Consider the following 21,098-nt stretch of genomic DNA (forward strand, 5'->3'; position numbering starts at 1 on the left):
AGATCACATTGCTAATATCCTATGGATGATGAAAAGGCAAGAGAGCTTCAAAAATGTCTGGCTTGGTTTACTGATTATACAGTTATACAATTTGTGCAGACTGCAACAAGTTGTAGATAGTCCTTAAAGTATGGGTGTACTGAGCCACCTCATCTACCTATTTCAGATTTTATACGATAACCATTAAAATAGAATATGGAGAAAACAAATGATTCAAAACCGTGAACTTCAAAATATGCTATTGAAACTGCTTTGAGGGCTCTAAGTGAGGAAGAGTTCTAAGATAGGCAGCCCCTTGTCCATTCTAGGGTGCAATCCTGTATACTTTACCTTGAGTAAACCCCATTACACTCAGAAAGGATTACTGTGAAGGTAACTCTGAGCAGCCCAACTGAAACATTCCCACAAATGTCAACTTAAAAAATAAATAAATACAAGACATTTAAAATGCTTCATTTAAAAAGCATGAAGAATGACAGACTGAATAGGTTGATTTATTTTTTACTTTCAGATCATTTTAACCTAGCCAGGTCACAACCTTCTTGAGCCGATTCTAGGGGAAAACCCAAATTCTGGAGTTGCATCTGTCTCAATTCTTTTTTTAGAACAAGGAACTACATTCTCATTATTCTCACATGGAACATGAAACCAGCTTCCACCCAACAGATCTGGACTGGGAATATCAATAGATAGCAGGGTTTTGCAGGCAATCATGGTCACATGACTTGACTTGATTAGTGCCAAATAACATTACCCACAGATTTTGCTACTGTAGTTTTATCTATGAGTGGAGAGTGTGTATGGAAGAATCCTCATTTTTTAATAAAAAATCAGGCTAAAGGAGAATTGCCTGAGATTCTTCCTAGAGCAGATACCCTCTAGTACTAAATCTAACAGTGATATTATTCCTGCAACTTTTCCTAAATGAAACAGTTGAAAATAAATTCAGAATCATGTTCAAGTTACTATATATTGTAAGAGTAGACAGGTGATGACCAAGAAATCTTCAAAGAATTCAAAGGCTGCTCTTCTAACAAAGATAGAAATACGGCTATGCAAATTTTTAGAAGGAAGCGCTCTGCAGTGTGCAGGAGAATGCACAAGGCGTCTTCATGCTAGGGAAAGTAAATGAAAATAAAACTGTTGTTATCACTGCATATTTATAGAAAGCATGGTGTGACCACGCTCAGCATATAGCATAGTTCTGATCATGACATGTCAAAAAAGGAAACTGGAAAGCTGGAAAGGATACAAAGAATGGCAGTCAAGCTGCATGGGAACGTGAGATGGAGGGTGCTATTGCAGCCCGATCCTACTTGTGAAATTCCCATAGACAGCTGCTACTGTAAAAACAAAATCTGGACTATATAGCAGCATTGGATCAGATCAAATCATATTGGATCAAAATCTTATTCTATTTCATTTTAATTTTGGAATCCAGCACGATCTGCAAGTCCCTTGAGATCAGTCACAAATTATATAGAGGAATATATTCATTATATCAGTGTTGTGCTTGGGCCGAAAAACAGCAATTATATGTGTCTTTTTAAACTTGCCACTCAAAAGAACAAAAAATGCAGAGTTCCTTTTTGATTACAGCGTGAGTATTGCCAGAAAAAGGAAAAATGTCAGCATTAACTACCCAAGTAATTAAAAGATAGCTGTTGTGAAGCCTGAGTGAAGACTAACTTGGCAAGATCTAATTTAGATCTTTAGCATACAGATAAATCCCATTTGATTTAAAAGGTTCTTCTAGCTCAGCAGAAAGTAATTTGTGATCCTACAGAGCTTGTCACATTTTAATTCTCAACATCCCCAGTCTGCTTACCTAATGGTGAGAGAGATGCTAACTATATGGACCCAACCCCAGGTCTACAGTTTTCCATTTTCCATACCCCATCAGTTGAAATACAGATGATCTGAGGGGCTTGTCCTAGATAAATTATGTTGGGGAGAACTTTCTCCTGCAAAAGCTATTCCTTGTAGTAGCTTCCCCTTCTAAGCAGGTTATTCGTTTAAAATTTTTCAAAACTTTTGAAGGGAACGTTCACAAAGGCATTGATTATTTCTGAGATGAATATGGAAATGTTCACAAAGTTCTACCTTAATTTATCATAACCCTTCAAAAAGGCTCTGTTCTGAGATACATTATAGCTTCTTCTAAACACATTAACTCCACAGCCTCTCTTGTCTATTTTTCCCTCTCCCTAGTTGGCTTCAACACTCCCTTTTTGAGACCCTGCTTAATCCAATCCAAGTATAACTGTGTTCAGCCGCTTCAGCTAATTAGGTCCTCTCCCATCCTGTCTTTTCCCCCTTTCTTTTGCTTCCCCAAAAGTCAGGACTACCATATATCATTGTGCAGAATGTACAGCTCTCCCCTCTTGGTCATGTTCAATTTCATAACCAAAAAGGGAAAACAAACCCTCTTTCTCTTCAGTCCTGTGATCATTGCTTCTTCAGGCTGATAGCTGAATGCAATACTTTGTTTTTTTCCTTAGTAGGGAAAAAAAGGATTTGAGTCTAAAGTTTTTAAAAAATGAGTTTCTGGTCCAAAAACAAAGCTGAAATGAATTCAACATTTTCAGCACTGGAGGGTAGCCATCTGAAGATAAAGTTGGCTTGCATAAAGCAGCCCAAGAAACATTCTTGGAAATAAAGAGTATACTAGAGGCTAGCATTTTATACTAAATTTCCTTTCTAAATTAAATTAAAAAATAATAATAATGGGACATGGTGGTATAAGAGCTGGAGCTGACAAGGCAAGAAATATTAGATCTTTGGCCAAAGTAATTACTTAAGGAAGAGATGTGGGCAATTCTCAAGACTGGGGAAAGAAAACTAGGATTGAGTTCCTGAAAAGTCAACATTTACTGCTATATCTGGTGTGAAATCTGACAGATGGATACAGGAGAAAGGAATGTCAATGGGCACTGGTCCCACTGACTACGCCCCATATTTTTCATTATACTGTTTTTTACTTCTGCCCAATCATATATATAAAAAGCATCAAATTCTCCATACAAACTATCCCAAATTATCTAGGATTCTTCCTTGCCTTGCCATTCTCCTGCCAACTAGAGACAAGATGCTAGTAAAAAATGGTTCTACAGTCTGGCATACTTTGGAAAGGTCCTGTTCCCAGGAATTTGGGACATGTACAGCAATAATTACTAATAGGGTACAGTAACATCTGGTAATATCAATGCTTCACTAGGTTGCTTGGCTGCTACATGGCCTCTGGAGGCTGCTGTACTGGGAAGATGGGAATACATTTAGGAACTTAAGAAACTGGATAAAGTGAGCAGGGAAATCAAATTAGGTGAGAGACATTAATCCATAGTCTGTCTCTTGTATGCTCAGAAACTGAAATAGCAATTTCTATCTTAAACTGTGAAATCTGAACTGAGGTGACCTAACTTGATAGAGACATCTGGTCAACACACTGTATTGCTATTACCGTATTTGCCTCTGTTTCTCAGATTACCTTCCTGAAAATATTATTCAGGCACAGATATCTGCTGTAAATCTTCCACAATAAAGAAGGAAAAGAAATAATTATCTAGAATCTTCTTTACCTTCTTCAACAAAAGATAAATATGCCCGTGAGCCAAATTGGGACACAACTATACAGTTCTATTGGCAAAAATATGTAAATAGTTTGCTATTGCTTTCTCCCATTATGTTTTTGACTTCTCAGTCTATCCCACAGCTCTAATAATCCTTGGAGGTCTCCCATCCAGATAGTAACTAGGCCCAACCCTTCTTAGCTTCCAAGGTTAATCTCTAGACAAGGTTAGCCAAATGCTGCTACTGCAGTTTTACTCCCTTGTCATCTAGTAGGCAAACATTCAATGTGCATATGTAGTACACATACACAGGGCTGTGTGCTATCTTAATATACTACTGAAGTGAACTGCATATTCAACCAATCAAATGAATCTTAAATCAACTAAGATTGCTTTAAGCGTATGGCAGTTTTACAAATTAGACCTCCAGGTTGCAATGATGTGTTTGAAAGCCTCTATTTGGAGAACAGTTGTAATAATACCAGTGAAAGCAACATGCCAATCATCTGTAATTAGAAGAACGGCCACAACTGTGAAAGTGATATGCATTTTGCAAATGTCTTTAATTACATGCAGCAGCTCATGATATATTCAGTGGTACTGAATAATTCCTTAATATCAATAGAACATTGTTAATAGGCATTCCTTTTCTCCAGCTTTAAGCCATCCAAGGGTAGTCCAGGTTCCTCTCTCTGCCTACTCAAAAGTCAACCCAACATCTACAATGAGGTATGAGATACACATTCAGTTTCTGCTGAACCCAAGAGCACTGGAGGTTGTTTTATCCCTAAGAGTTTATTCATTCAGCTCTAGTCTGCATCAAGATACATATGCTATTCTAGTAAAACAAAGATAACTTGAATAGAATCCCACAGAGGCATCCACAGGGCAGTCAAGGGGGCAAATGATGAAAACAGCACTGTGCCATCACAATGCAAACTCTGCCCCTTCTATACACACATTTGTCATTTTGATGAAAGCATCAGACTCTGCAGACCCTTCTGCAGGATACTGTTGAATTATACAACCCAAGGTATAAAAAAATCCATGAACATCCATTAAAGTATCGTGTCTTCAGTCTCTTCGTTATAGAGCAAAAAGAAACAAGAAAAGGCAAGTTCTCAAGTTTACCTACTTTACAAATGGAATCTCTGCTGTGGACTTTGCAGGGGTTCATCTGTAAATATGGTCTCACAGAGTTACATTTTAATATTGATAGATTGCTGTTTATAAATTAACAGTAAAATTAATATGGTACAGTTATTTTCCCCATTTTTGTTTTTATTGTTCCCTGACTACAGATTAGTGTCCAAAAGGTATTGGGAATAAGCCTACTATTTATAAAAAGCTAGCAGCTACTGTGTTTTCTTTGTGACTTTGATTTATTTGTGTGCATGTATATGTAGATGCTGGACTTGGCAAACCATTGCTCTGATCCAACAAAGTTTAAGCTTTAAGTTGTTAAAAGCTTTCCAAGCCATATCATGATATTTTTCAGCAGATCAGTTCTAACTGAAGCCACAGAAGGATCAACATCCTTCACAGAGATCAAAAATTCAACTCTGACCTTTTGTAAACAATCCATGTTGTTATAAAGTAGCAATTTTTTATTAATTTTTTATAAGTCTCAGCAAGAGACAAGAGATCTGAACTCCACAGAAAGAATTTGCTAAGCCTGTAAGAGTGGATTAACTGAATCACTCCAGTTCTGAATATGAAATTGGTTTTGCTTAAAGAAATTCCTTTTCTCAGTTTTTTGTATGAAGCGCTAAATATGTAGAAAGAGCCTATAGTTTTCTTGATGGCTGATAGATGCTCCAAGTTATCATGGACTTTTGTGACTGGATTGTTTATGAACAAACTTCCTTAGGCATAGGCTGTCCCATTTCATACCATTATTGGGAGCCACTGACTGATTGTTACCAAATGCTACCGACTCTTAGCGACTACATAGATAGATTTGATTGGAAGCCACGCATTGTAAGAAATGGGGCAGAGGTATGGCCCTGAAGCATCTTTCTACAAGTATTGCATACAGTGGACTAATACACTAGAACTAGACCCTTGGATAATCTCATGTCTTGTACAGGGGCCAAAAACTAAGGTGCATCTTCCATCCACCTTCTTCAGTGTAAGTGGGGTTCCTTGTTCAGTACATGATCTAGGGAAAAGTTCAATAGAATTTTCTAAACCTGCACAGTGCTTTATTAATTTAGCACCCTTGTTGTAACCCTCTCCCACAAATAAGCTAAAACTGAGGTGTCTACACCTTCAACTGAGTATAAGGTGATTCTTGAAAACTAACATGATTATAAATGTGATAATCTTTTAAAATGCACAAAACTTTTTGTGGTTCAGATTCTTTATTCTTCCCCCAACTCTAAATTCAAATAGCAAAACTGCCTCAAAATTATTTCTCTGGAATCCTCTTTCAAATTCTACAGCCAATCACATTTCAAATATTTGAGAGAGATTCAGTTCAATCATGGAGTATTTCTGACATTTCATTCAAGTTCATGGACAACCACCAATTGCTTGCTCACGAAAACCAAAATGGCTAAACTCACAACAGTACAATGAAGTTCAGGTTCTCTCCCAGTTGATTTCAGGTAGCAGAAGTAGATTGCTTTATCTGTCTTTCCCATGTGGGGTGAGAATGACAATTCCCATCAACTCTCAATCAACGGTTAATGTCTAGGAATAAAAGGAGATGCAGTCCAAAGCACCTGAAAAGCCACAGGTTCTCCACCAGGCTTTAACAGCACAGATTTCTAAAGGTTTTATTGATGGTGATGGAATGAGCAAAATTTCTTTTATTGTTATTCTGCCTATAATCTTCACAGGATCAAGGTGGTTTAAAGCAGTCTTCCTTCCAAATAGCAGCACTGAGGAATTCTGGTGAGTTGGGAAAAGCTGATGCAGACATTGTCCCAGTTCCCATATGCCTTCACAAAAACATTATACAATAGATAACGTTGGTTATCAACCAATGACCTTTATGGCCAAGCAAGAATTTTAACTTCTCAACTAATTATCTAACCAGCTGTCTTTCCTTGGATGTTCAAGTTCCACACCCCAATTTAGCAGGAAGTTACTGGATGACAATTTTCTCTTATAAAGATTCAGATGTATTCTGCAAGCAAATGAGAGCCAGCATTTATTTTAAACTGGAGAAAGCTATTATACAATTGCAAATCTGGTTACCATAGTAATAATAAACTAACCATCTTAAAATTTGGAGTATTACAGTGGGGCAAAAAAGTATTTAGTCAGCCACCAATTGTGCAAGTTCTCCCACTTAAAAAGATGAGAGAGGCCTGTAATTTTCATCATAGGTATACCTCAACTATGAGAGACAAAATGAGAAAAAAAAATCCAGAAAATCACATTGTCTGATTTTTAAAGAATTTATTTACAAATCATGGTGGAAAATAAGTATTTGGTCAATATCAAAAGTTCATCTCAATACTTTGTTATATATCCTTTGCTGGTAATGACAGAGGTCAAACGTTTTCTGTAAGTCTTCACAAGGTTTTCACACACTGTTGCTGGTATTTTGGCCCATTCCTCCATCCAGATCTCCTCTAGAGCTGATGTTTTGGGGCTGTCACTGGGCAACATGGACTTTCAACTCCCTCCAAAGGTTTTCCATGGGGTTGAGATCTGGAGACTGGCTAGGCCACTCCAGGACCTTGAAATGCTTCTTACGAAGCCACTCCTTCGTTGCCCGGGTGGTGTGTTTGGGATCACTGTCATGCTGAAAGACCCAGCCACGTTTCATCTTCAATGCCCTTGCTGATGGAAGGAGGCGTTCACTCAAAATCTCACGATACACGGCCCCATTCATTCTTTCCTTTACATGGATCAGTCATCCTGGTCCCTTTGCAGAAAAACAGCCCCAAAGCATGATGTTTCCACCCCCATGCTTCACAGTAGGTATGGTGTTCTTTGGATGCAACTCAGCATTCTCTCTCCTCCAAACACGACAAGTTGAGTTTAGACCAAAACGTTCTACTTTGGTTTCATCTGACCATATGACATTCTCCCAATCCTCTTCTGGATCATCCAAATGCTCTCTAGCAAACTTCAGACGGGCCCGGACATGTACTGGCTTAAGCAGGGGGACACATCTGGCATTGGAGGATTTGAGTCCCTGGCAGCATAGTGTGTTACTAACGGTAGCCTTTGTTACTTTGGTCCCAGCTCTCTGCAGGTCATTCACTAGGTCCCCCCGTGTGGTTCTGGGATTTTTGCTCACCATTCTTGTGATCATTTTGACCCCACAGGGTGAGATCTTGCGTGGAGCCCCAGATCGAGGGAGATTATCAGTGGTCTTGTATGTCTTCCATTTTCTAATTATTGCTCCCACAGTTGATTTCTTCACACCAAGCTGCTTGCCTATTGCAGATTCAGTCTTCCCAGCCTGGTACATGTCTACAATTTTGTTTCTGGTGTCCTTCAACAGCTCTTTGGTCTTGGCCATAGTGGAGTTTGGAGTGTGACTGTTTGAGGTTGTGGACAGGTGTCTTTTATACTGATAACAAGGTCAAACAGGTGCCATTACTACAGGTAATGAGTGGAGGACAGAGGAGCCTCTTAAAGAAGTAGTTACAGGTCTGTGAGAGCCAGACATCTTGCTTGTTTGTAGGTGACCAAATACTTATTTTCCACCATGATTTGCAAATAAATTCTTTAAAAATCAGACAATGTGATTTTCTGGATTTTTTTTCTCATTTTGTCTCTCATAGTTGAGGTATACCTATGATGAAAATTACAGGCCTCTCTCATCTTTTTAAGTGGGAGAACTTGCACAATTGGTGGCTGACTAAATACTTTTATGCCCCACTGTATAACAAAGAAATACAGAATTGTAAACTAAGGGTCATGTATATAATACACAGATTAGAAAACAAGAGTTGCTAAGCAAACAATACCATTCTTTAACATTATAAACAGATTTCTACTCTCTCTCTTGAAATGTTGAGTTTCTTATCTCAGTCTGTAGAATAGGAACCATCACATCATTATTCATAGATAGTGATATGGACAAGTAAGTTAAATAAGTCTATACCATATCTGCCAAACTAAAAGAAGATGCAAGTGAGCAATATTATTTCAGAAGAAAGATTGGACCTCAGAATCAAGAGGTACTGGGTTAGCTGCACAATGTTACAAAATGGCATTGCAAACTTTTTTAAACATGGGAGAGATCCAAATCCTTTTAAAATCAAATTATTTGTCTTATTTCGCCCAGATAGGATAAAAAGACATAAGCTAGGGAAGTTGTAAGGATGTTGATTCCTTTCAAGAAGGTTCACATCAAAAACACTCTACTAGATTCAGACCTTAGGAACTTGCCACCACCTTCTCCTTCTCCTTTACTCATCTTGAGGCACATGGAGTAATTTAAAAAGACAAACTATGGCACTGGAATCTGTCTCCAATTGCAGGAGGACATCCATTCTTCCTAGAGCTGAAATTATAAATCCCAGCATCTCCACTGACAAAATAATACTGTTCATGTCAGGTTCTACAAAAAATGTTGATATTTGTAGACCCAGTCCCAACTCCATAGCGAAAGGAACCTCCTCTGCCTTTGTGACACACAACTTCTCCCTCCCTCGCTTCCCTTCCCTTCTTCCCTTCCCTTTCTGTTTCTTGGAGGTTAGGAGAAAGGAGAGGCAGTAAAGATTACTTCTATCAAGATTTTTGGGATTATACAAACAAAGCTTTTGAAAAAGCTTGGATGTGTTCAGTGTTTTCATGATTTTTTTCAGTTACTCAAGTATTGAATCAAGTTGATTGTGTGATATAAATATAAATGGAAGGGCAAGTCCAGTGTATTTGTGATTATCCAGGTATTTGAGAAGGAAGAGAGGTATTGGGCTAAAAATATCAGGCAATACTAGATTCTTTTCCCCAGATAAGTGCAATTATTTGTAATAGCTTGCAATTCCCCAAAATCACAGGTAATTTTCAGCAGACACAACCTTCTGCTTGACAAAAGAAGCCAATCTATATTCCCCCGTCCCCCTCAAATTGTAGGGTTTATTAAACTTAAGTCTCTGTAAAATATATTTCCAGTAGTCAATTACATATACTGCAAACAATCCGGTAGTCCTAGTCATGTCCAAATATCTAGAAACAATAAATTTGGCTATTACTGGGCAATTATTCTTGATCTGATTGCTAATTTAATCTGTTTATTATTGTAAGCATTAATTACTATTTAACAACATCTATTCAGAAATGATAATTCAACCATCATATGCTATTTTCAGAGTTTATTAACTCCACTGATTATAGAAAGTAATACCATCTATAATTCATCCATCTCACTCTGGATTTATAAAAAATAGATAGGCATCATGCTATATAGACTTTTGATATGGTCCAGACTGAATTGATGAAGTATGTTCTAAGATATGGTATTCCATGATCTTTTGTCCACTGAATTACAATTTGAACTGGACACGATTGAATGGATAAAAAAAAAAAAATCTTTATCCTATGGCTAGAGTCACTACAAATGGATTTGTTTTTCAACCCATTAAGCTACATTGTGGCATCTATCAAAGATGCCCTCTGTCTCCTCTAATCTTCAGCTTAACTTTTGAATCTTTAGCTTCTTTCATTAACCAATCTCATGATATTAAGGATAGCGGTTGATATTGAATACAAACTCTTCCTATAGGCAGATGACATTGTAGCTATTTTGGATAATTATTTGGCGGTATTATCAAAGCTCATTAGACTGTGCAGCAATATAGTTTATACTCTGGTTATCAAATGGAAATAGTCCAATCTGCTTCCTCAGAATCCAAAATATCTATAAACTATAAATATTGAGCTTTAAACTTCGTACAGACTCTGTAAAATACTTGGGATTATATTTTTCTTGAAATATATCACAGTATGTTGAATTGAATCCAAATGTACAGATACCATTCCAATAGATACAAACCCATGGTTAAGGCTTCCACTGAGTTTGTAGGATAAGATCAACATAATAAAAATGAATATTATATTGAAACTAATGTATATTTTAAGAGGGATTCAAATGTTAAATTCCTAATATAAATGTACGTTACTGAGAAAAAAATTATGGCAGGCCAAAACCCATCCAATATATTTCACCAAACTGAGGTTGCTTTATGATGATGCAGGTTTTAATCTACCAGTTTTTCAGTTTTACCACTGCGCTTTCATTTTAACATCTATATTTCTGTGGAATGAGAACTTTTCAAAATGCTGCCTCTGAGGCCCAATTAGAGCGTGTGTATGTGATGCCTTCGAAATCTTAGCAAGTTTTAGAATCAACACATAGTAAAAAAAAAGATTTTCTTTTCCAGCCTTGAAAGTGTTGGACGCATTTAGTTATGGATAGGTAAGTGATTAAATTTTGATTCAGAATCACATAGCACATTGATACTATGGAATAATCCAAATTTAAAGATAGTGGAGAAAATGCTTTATGGAAAAGCCTGGGCCAAGTAGGGATAAATACTTTAAATTAATTGATTTACCATGGTTATTTTAAAGATTCTGAGATATTACATTCTGACTACAACTTACACATAGCTTCTGCTTGGCAATATTGAAACATGTATTAAGAAAACAGCACGGCCCAGATACAGCGCCTTAGCAGCTTCAGAGGTATCTGCACATCTAGGATCCTATCCAGCCAGTTCCATTTTGTTTTCAAATGTTGACTGGATTTTGGAAAGAAATATAACAGTTTAAGATGTAAATGTGATGATAAATTATATTCCCAAGATATAGTTGATTTATGAAGAATTTTAGCTTTATCGATCCTGGAGTGTAGCAAAGAAGATAATCTAATGTAAAAGGGGAGGATCTTCCTGATGTTAAGGAATAGAGTCAAAGATGTGCTTGCTATCTAGTCTTGGAATGTCTTTAGATACCAAAAATGAGAATCTAGAGTGATATCTATCTACTCTAGATTAATAATGACTGAATTAATTCCATATTGATACCAAATTGTTACTAGATGGATTTTTTATACATACTAGGTTTTTTAATGTTAAGCTTACTTCAATCCCAATATATGAAGGTTTTTATACTATATAATCATGAGTAAATGTTGCTATTGTTGTACTTTGCTATATCTCACCAATAAAACATTAATAACTTTTGTGTGTTGGGGGGGGGGGGTGCCTTCAAATCAGCATTGACTCCTGGCGACTGCCTGGACAAGTTCCTGTAATTTTCTTGGTAAGATTTTTTGGAAGTGGTTTGCCATTGCCTCCTTCCTAGGGCTGAGACAGAGTGACTGGCCCAAGGCCACCCAGCTGGCTTTGTGCCTAAGATGGGACTAGAACTCATTGTCTTCCAGTTTCTAGCCTGGTGCCTAAACCATGACACCAAACAGGCTCTCAATAACAATTTTTAAAAAGCTTAATATCTGTTAGGCCTCATATTGTGAGGGTACTGTAGATGGACTAAGGACTGATGTCAAGAGACTGAGACCAAACAGGCCTATTACAATAACAGTACAGGTAGTTCTCATTTAATGATCAAAATTGGGACCAGCAACTTGGTTGCTAAGTGAAGCAGTTGCTAAGTGGGAAATCACATGACCGTGACTGTGCTTTCCTTTTTCCCCACTCCCCTGCCCTTCAGAATGCTCACCCTGGTGCTGCGATAATTAGCAAGAAGGGAATTGCTGTATTTACATTCATTGGAGAGAAAGGGATTACAAGAGAGTAAGCAGGCACACAATGGGGAATACACATCAAAAGCAATGTCCTGGTACTGGGGACAAAAAAATGGGTAAGACACAGGATAGACAGCCTACAGAAATAGCTTTTTTTTTTCCTTCCCTCCCCCCTCTCGTAGAGTGGAGAGATTGGAGAGGGAGGGATTACAAGAGAGTAGGTGGGCACACAATGGGGAGTATACTGGCTGTTTGCATAGCATGCTCCAGGCTACTGGAATTAGTGCATTGCTTTCAGTGTGTATTCCCCATTGTGTGCCTGTTTACGCTCTTGTAATCCCTTCCTCTCCTATCTCTCTGCTCTGCAAGGGAGGAAAAAATGCAAAACTACAGGTCAGGTACAGGACAACACGTACTGACTATAATGATGATCACATGACTGAGAGACACTTCAAAGGTCGTAAAAGCTGGCATTGGTCATAAAGTTATTTTTTCAGCACCATCATAACTTTGAAAGGTCACTGAACAAGGCAGTCGGTAAGCGAGAACTACCTGTACAGAGATGTCAACCACATCTGCTGTTGAGGAACAATAGCCTCTCAGCTTCTTGGAGTACAGAGGTAGGAAAAAACAAGTCTTGGGACTGGTGTTTATATATGAGGCTTGAGGCTTACAGTTAACAGTTGCTGGTTTTCTGCTAATTATTGCTTTTCTGTAATAAAACTATCAGAGTTGTGTCCCTGAATTTCTGCCCGCTAGTCTTTTGTGTTTGAATAATTGCCTGGGTGAAGCCTGGAAGCCAATGAGCTGTGCGAGGCTAGAACAGTGTGCACTGTCACAGAATGCAACTATAGGATGGTGATCTTAATTACTACAGTGAAAAAAAGGAAAGTTTCTGCTGCAGCCAGGTGACTCTTCAGCTAAATTTGGTGTTCCATATATAACAAAGGCTACAGTTCAAGTTGACTTAAGAATAAGGACAAAACCTATAGTTATTCTTTCTCTTGCATAGATGTTGAGTTGGCATATTTTGTTTCCATAGAAGATGAGAGATCTCAAATCAAATCTGCAATTAAACTGTTACAGGAAAAAGAAGCACACATTTCTAGGAAGGAGCAGATGGGGGACATTTATTTGTTTACCTGCTTTTATTACATTTATTACCACACTCCATAAACATTCCTGGTGGTTTACAATATAACCAGGTAAAATCAATAAAATATATCCATAACTGATAAAACTGATAAAACCAATTTCCATTATTCAGAAGCAATTTTTAAAAATTGAAAGTTCTGTGAAAAAGCATTGCCTTGACTGCCTCTCTAAGCATTATAAGAGAGGCACTATCCAGATTCCCAGGGGCAGCAAGCTGTTCCACAGGGATGGAGCAACAATGGAAAAACACTGTCTTCTGTCTCCTGAACCACGTGCATGGAGGAGGGAGGAACCCTCAACATCCCAACATGAGATAGGTGGACCAGGTAGATGGTTCTGTTTGAAGGAAAAGATGCTGGAGATGCGTAGTGCTGAGTTTAAAGGATTTTATAAGTTAAAACCCACCTGTTGACTTGTACCTATTGGAAGTTAATGCATTGCCTGTAGAATCAGTGTTACATACAGTAGTTATAATGGCTCTCACCCACTAAAAGGCTGGCCAGTACATTCTGTATCAATTGCAGCTAGCTTTCAAAGATAGATCTATGTAGAGTGCATTGCAGTAGACTATTCTAGAACTGATGAGCATGTGAGTTACTATTGCCATATACAAACATCAATGGAACCAGTTTACAAATCCAAAGGCAGGTAAGATCCATCCTTCTAGGGCTGTAGAGCACTTTGGATTCAAAGAAAAAAAGTGCTTTGGGTTGTGCAGGGCATTCATGTAGCATCTGCCTGCAACTCCTTAAATGAAATACATCTCTTCCCAGGATTGCGCTGTAGCTGCACTATCTTGTGTGATCCAACGGGAAGATGCGTCTGCTTTAAGACACTGCAGATAAGACACTCAGACCTTTTCCAAAGGTTCTTCAAATCCAAAACACTGCACAGCTCTAATTTGTGAGGCTGCTAGCAACTGCCCATACAGACTATTTGTTGAAAAAGCTGGGTTCTCCTAATTGCATTTGTGTTACAACTGAAGTGATACATAAAACCCTACAGCAAAATGCACAGCAACAGTCAGACAGGCAGTCACAATATAGGACCTTACAGTTTTGACTGGACAGATTGGATTTGACTACTATATCTGGCATATTTTAAGCTGCAGCACTCTTGTCTCTGTAATCATCTTGCTTTAAATACTATTCCTCATGCATCTTTATCAATAATTAAAGGATCAGAGGACCTTTGCTTCTTCCAACTTGTAGAAAAGGAAGCTAAGAATAACATTAATATTAGAATTGGGCACAAATGACCATATGAAGTTATCTATCAAACTGGTAAGCAGAGAAACTGAGTGGAAGTTTTTTGGGATATTTTTAGGGGTGAGGAGATGTAATTCTGTAACAATTTTTTCCCATTTTTGGTGACATTAGAATTATTACTGAGAAAAAGAAAGAAAGAAAGAGATCTCCCTTGAGATTTAACTGACGTGTAAGAAGCCAGGGAAGCTGCAGGGAGAACATGTGCCCACCTGAAGAGAGAGGAGTGTACACACTGGACAGTCAGAGACACTTCATGACTCACTCAACCACATTGTAACTAAGTATACAACACCATACTTTAATTGTGAAAATTTCAGTGAAATTCCTTTTTTCCCTTTGAAAGATTTTCTAAAGCACTCTCTTTCATCCAAATGAATGAGAACTATGGGGGAAAAAAATCTCCACCCAATGCTAATTCATACACACACTGTATAGAAATAATAAAAAGTGGAAAATCCTGTTGGCGATACTAGATCAAAGTAACCAGAGCATAATACTGGGTGATGTCAGAAGTGGAAAGGGAGAGTTCCTTAGCTTCTCTCAGCCACCTTAAAACAGCCTGCTTACCTTCCAGGACCACTTCCTTGCCAGTCTTCTTCAGAGCTTGTACTGCCTCATCATGTGATGCATCAGAGAGGTCAGCACCATTGACGGAAAGGATGGCGTCCCCTACAAACAACGCTTCTGTCTGGTCTGCAGCCAGCCCCTTAAAAATCTTGGATATGAGGATGGGCATTTTATTTTCCCGACCACCTGGAAATAAAACCCAAATAAAAGTCACTAAAGAGGATGTTTGTGCAAACATATAAAAGAAAGCAGTATACAACTTAACAGAAGATTCGTGCTACGCAAACCTTCCCTGACTTTTTGTACCATTTTTGGTTTGGTTTGCTCTTTGTAATGGTGGTAATTAAAGAGAAACTCAGTTGCATTTCTGGAGTCCTAAGAGAAAGCTGCTATAGGGGAAAAAAGATATGATCCGAGCAAGAGCAGTTTTTATAAAATGGCCCAGCTGTGAAAATAGAGATACATGCAAAACAGCATTTTTTCTGATGAAGTAATTATGCAAAATAAATGTTGGCCTAAGTAATGCATAAAAATACATATTTGCATTCCAGATACAATATTATAGATAAGATTTATCTGACATGATTTACTTGACAAATATTATATTTTAACATATGAAAGATATATTATTATATTTTGATTAATTGACCTTAACCCTACAATGTATACCATATGTATATATTGTGAGATTAAACATACCTGTACTGGCTTTTATTTTATTTTTTATTTGTTGTAATCTTTTATTGCTGAAAAAAAGACTCTTTATTTACATCTCTTTATTTACATTCCTTCCAGAGCTTTGACACTCAGCTGCATCTTTCTAGAACCCAACATTCAGGGATATACTTAGTTCAAAACCAGAAGTGTTGTGCCATAGGAATTACACACAAAACATCTTATACATACAATTTAAACCTTAGTATAATGAGTTTAAGACCCAGCTCTCTGGAAAAGGCTCTAGTGCTGGGAAAGGTGGAAGGGAAGAGGAGAGGATGACCAGCGGCAAGGTGGATGGACTCAGTTACAGTGATGATGAGTACACCATTGGGAGACATGAAGGACCAGGTTAGGGATAGATCATCATGGAGAAAATCTATCTGTGTGGTTGCTAGCAGTCAAAAATGACTCGATGTCATCATTGATAATGAGTTTAAATATAGTTGCCCATCCTGACTTCTGTAGTGGCTGAACACACAGACAAATCCAGTGATCCAAAGTATATTCCCTTGTTTTTTTTAAAAAAGCAAAAACAAAACTTTTCACAGAGAGAAAGATAGCTCTAAACCCAAGTGGGTTTTTAAAGGGCAAGATTGATCTAAAAATATTAGATAACAGCATGTCTGGAATTTGATGTAAATATACTATTTTTAGCTCTTATCTGAAAGTATCTGCATAATTAAGAGAGTTTGTCTGTATGTTCAATATTCCTCTAACTAGAAAGCCCAGATTATTTGATTTCATTAATTGATTCTTCCTACACAATCTTTAAATCCTGGAATAATAAGATTACACAAGGAAGGAGCAAGATTAGATGCTTCCCCCACCCCTTGAATCCTTGTAGCACCTTCAGGAGCAGCAAATTTATTGCAATGCAAGTATTTATGGACTGAAGCCAGCTTCCCTAGATGTACAAAGCAGAAAAAGGCTGACTCCTTCACTTTCTATTCATACTTGCAGATCAAACTGAGTATTATTTATAGATGTGGTAATAACTTTGTTTTCTACAATTCCCATAATGCTTGAATGCAAATGAAGACCCCTTTTCTCTGCAAGGTGTGCTGTCTCTTCTCAATTTGAAGGTCAAAGACAACATGGCATTAGAATGCTTTAAAAAGCATTGTCTGAGAAGATCTGATTCTCCACAGTTATTCTACGATAGATCACCTGTTAACCCATAGACAAGGCCATCTCTCTTATATCTGTGCAGTTCTCATGGAGAAATGTGGTCTCTCTTGCATTTCTGACATTTTCCTTTCAAATGAAAGAAACATTCATTGGATATCTGATTTTATCCTCTTCTGCTTTCTAGACCACATGAGCAGTCACAAGAAGTAAGAATGTAAGAGCCATGCTGGATCCTAATGAAGTGTGTGGCCTTCTCTTCTCCCAGGATAGCAAAAAGCTCTTCCAAGCAATGGTTTTGAGAAGTGGTATCTAAAGCATTAGGCCAGCCTCCCCTAATCTGGTTGCTCTCCAAATGTATTGGTCCACTACTGTCATAATTCCCAGCCAGCATGGCCAAAGCTATGTAGTACAGATAATTTCAGAAGTTTTTGCATTTCCAATTTTAAAGACATCATACACACACACACACAAATAGTCTCAGAGGTTGTTTTTTTTTTTTTGAGATCCTCTTTTAGCAATACAAATCTATATGACTACCCAGGAGCCAGTCCTACTGAATTTAAAGGAATATTTCCAGGCAAGTGTGTATAAATTTGTAATTTAATTCTCGATTAAGGACACTTAACATTTTCCTTCATTCCCATATTTCATCTGCAATTAATTAGACAAACAACTTGCATTTGTTTCTTTGCTGTGCAAAATGAACTAACTGTTCTTAAGAGTTTCAATACGTAGCCCTGTGTAAAAGCTCCTCCATAGCATGGTTGGACTGCGCTTTGAACTTTATGTCAGGGGAAGCACTGCATATGGAGCAAGGCCATACAGAAAGATTTTAAAAGTGGGGAAGATGAAAATGAAATTAAATATTATTATTGCATGTAACTAGCTTAATTAGTAAACTGTTCAATTTTAACACATGCACAGCACATTCATTGTGATCCCCATCTCTTCACAACAACACTGATTTCCATGTTCAGAAATCTGTGAGCAAGTTCCCTCCCCCTCTCATTCACACACACACACACAGAGCAAGGAGTTACTTATTCCTAAGAGAGAGGCAGCAGCAGCAGCAGCATAAGTGTTTGCCGATGGACCCAGAATCTGGGGAAATACAGGTGGCCATACCTGACCACTTGTAAACAGCACGCAGTCCTGGACTTTCACCTGTGTGGCACTGAAGCAGAACCTTGGTTCACACATTGTGCTAAATCATGATGTGCCTAGCTCTTGCTTGTTGAATAAAACATAATTTGCTGGATTCACACAGCATATTAAGCCAAAACCGAACAAACTAGTATCTGGTTCACCACAATGCCCAAACCCAGCCAGAAAATTCAGTCTGAAAGCCCTCATCTTACAAATCATTATGTTATAAAAAATGGAAGCTAAACATCATGTCCTGCAGAACAAAATCTATATAATGTCCAAGGATGATCACTATGCTTTTAAAAAACTCAAGACAAAGTACCATTAGGATGAGATAGCTGTATTCATCCAGTAGGAAAACATTCAGAGGGAGTTGCTACCACCATCCATTCTTCCATGGGATTGTTGAACACTTCCTCAGATCGGATTCTTAGTCTGCAAATACTGTATACACTTCGCAGATGCCAGGATCAAGCTGAGAGAAGAATGCAGCATTCCTTCGAAGTTGCTACTTTCAAACTTTAATACAGTTCCAGTTCCTTAGGGGTGGAGGAGCTGTGACTGCAATTAATACATTCCTTAATTTCGTGTCAACTTCTGTTGGGACTTTCCTCCCCTCCTTTCCACAGTCCTCTGGAGTTCTTTCTTTCTTTTTTACGGGGGGGGGGGAATGAAACTGATTTCAAAGGCCATTATTGCAAGAGACCAAGGAAAAAAAGCGGCTAATAAAACGTGGTAGCTGAACTCTAACTCTGGAAAGGTTATCATCCTCGCTGCAGGGCTATGCCGCGCTAGACCTCGGCTGCCCAAAAATAGCCAACCCCTAAGTCTGGGGGCGAAGGAGACAGCTCTGCTATGGAGGGAATAAAGTAGGCTTGGCCCAAAGCGGCTTCTAGTGTCAAGAGGCGGCAGACTGAAAGCAGGGTCGCGGGTGGGTCGGCGGAGGAAAAGCAAAAAAGTGTGGTAAAAGTTGCCAGGGGGAACAATGGAGGCGAACGGGCAGCGTCCCCGGTGCGCCTCGCCCGCCGGCTTACCTTTGATGCTGATGCCGAGCCCCCCCACGTCCTGCTTCACGATCCGCACCGCGCGCTTGACGTTGGTCAACGAGTCTGGGACGAGGGCACACGCCTCGGCGCCGTTCAGCTGCACCGGGCTAGGCGGCGGCTGCAGCGGCTCCTCCGAGCCCTTGGTGCTGGGGATGACGCTCAAGAAGTCCTCCGAAAGAGTCACCAAGACGCGCAGCCACTGCTCGCCCGGCGCTCGGAGCTCCAGCAAGCCGCTCTTCGGTGCTCTCCGGCCGGCCGCCATCTTCAGCGCATTCCTCGGATAGCCGCCGCCGCCACTTCTACGCCTCCTCCTGCTTGTTCGCAATCGGGACGTGCGTGCAGCGAGGAGGTACCGAATCGACCGGACGGCCAGCCGAGTGCCGAATCAGCCAGCCGTCCCCGGCGGCGCTTCCCCGCCCAGGGAGCCGCCTTTGGACCCTCCTCTCCAACCCCGGGAGGGGGCTCGCCGGCACGGGGGCGCTCGGGAGCTGTGTGTGACGCCCCGTCTGGCGAAATACCCCAGGCTTATTTTCTCGTAGGCCAAGTGACCGCTGGAGCGTTGTTGCTTGCATGGTCGGGCAGAAGGGCAGCGCGAGCCTTGCCTTCATCTCTTCATAGATCGTCAGCAAGACCTTGCCAGGCGTTAAGTCGCCGTCCTCCTCAGCTGCCGTTGCCAGCCGTACTGTCTCGTCTTGTCTCGTCTCGTCTCAGGAAACTGGGGATGCCACATTTCTTTAGTGACAGGGCTCCACTATTAGGGCAGGCTGAAGTTTAGCAGGTGAAGTTTCCACCCTGATGAGTTTCCACAGTAGTGGGGCTGTGCTTACAGTGTGTTTCTTTCCAAAACCCATTGTTACACTTTCCACTCTTTATCAGTCAGTGGCAAAACCAGGGTGGTACCATTTTCCTCTTCATTTAAACTTACAGAAGAGCTTGAACCGAGTCTCAAAAAAAAAAAAAATACAGTTGAGCCTGGCATTTTGATGTAGCAGAGTGGCTCTCAGTTTCATGTCTGCGTATGTGTGTCTGGATGGCCTGTTATCCAAGGTTCCCCTTGACCATAGCACCCATACTGCTTTTTCAAATTGGGAAAGGATTAGCCTGCTGCATAGATTTTCTTGTGAAAATTCTGTAAACCACAGTTTGAAAACTGGTTGAAGTAGCTGTGGTATTCCACAGTGCTTGTGATCAGTACTGTCTTTTACTCTGTGTCTAGACACAATTCAGGTTGAATTCTAGTGATATTAATATTTAAAATCTAAATAACAGATAATGTAATGGATCACAGTTCCAATGTATATGCATCTGTATTCTGAAAAAAGAGCTTTAGCACTCTTTAGCTGACCCTGGTAAGTGAAGTGAGGGGGGATATTATGGAAAGGACCTTTTCACTGTGCACCTGTTTACAAAATATCTTGTCTGGAGAAGGTTCCCCAGTGGTCTTTTTTGTGTGGGTGAACTATTTTCATTTCTCTAGGCTTTTTAGTTTGAGAAACAGCATTTCCTCATTTTTAGACTTCAGGACTATTGTTGCTATTTTATGTTGATTCTGCTTCACCTTCTTTTGAACTTTGTGTTGCCTGTATGCATACGGTGAATAACACAGCAGCATTGTCCTATTGCAGTAAAGAGTCTCTGGTCTCCCCCCCTCCCCCGCACACACCCTTTTTCTTTTCTTAGATGTACTGCTTGGGAAGAACACCCTTTGGAGACTGGCCAGATTAAAATAGGTACGGTTGTTTTATATGCGTAACTATAAAAGTAGCTCTCCCCTGAGCCACAATTAGCAAGCGTCAAGAGCAAGCTCCTTCCACTAAGTCCTATG

The 21,098-nt window shown here is 39.3% G+C and overlaps 1 protein-coding gene across 1 annotated transcript in view; it reads right to left on the reverse strand.

Moving 5' to 3' along the window:
* The window catches only part of SNTA1 (syntrophin alpha 1), a 59,123-nt gene extending 39,370 nt beyond the window's left edge, over nt 1-19,753 (reverse strand). Inside the window, exons 1-2 of the mRNA XM_007439501.3 lie at nt 19,262-19,753; nt 15,237-15,422 (exon numbers count right to left, since the gene is read on the reverse strand). Coding sequence (XP_007439563.1) covers nt 15,237-15,422; nt 19,262-19,535 — 460 coding nt within the window. The 5' untranslated portion in view covers nt 19,536-19,753. The remainder of the gene's footprint in view (nt 1-15,236; nt 15,423-19,261) is intronic.
* Between the last annotated feature and the right edge of the window lie 1,345 nt (nt 19,754-21,098).

The sequence above is a fragment of the Python bivittatus genome, unplaced genomic scaffold (genome assembly GCF_059951505.1).
Source record: "Python bivittatus isolate LINGU-HERP-01145 unplaced genomic scaffold, Pbiv_v1 ctg000700_np1212, whole genome shotgun sequence".
In the NCBI taxonomy this organism is placed as follows: Eukaryota; Metazoa; Chordata; class Lepidosauria; order Squamata; family Pythonidae; genus Python; species Python bivittatus.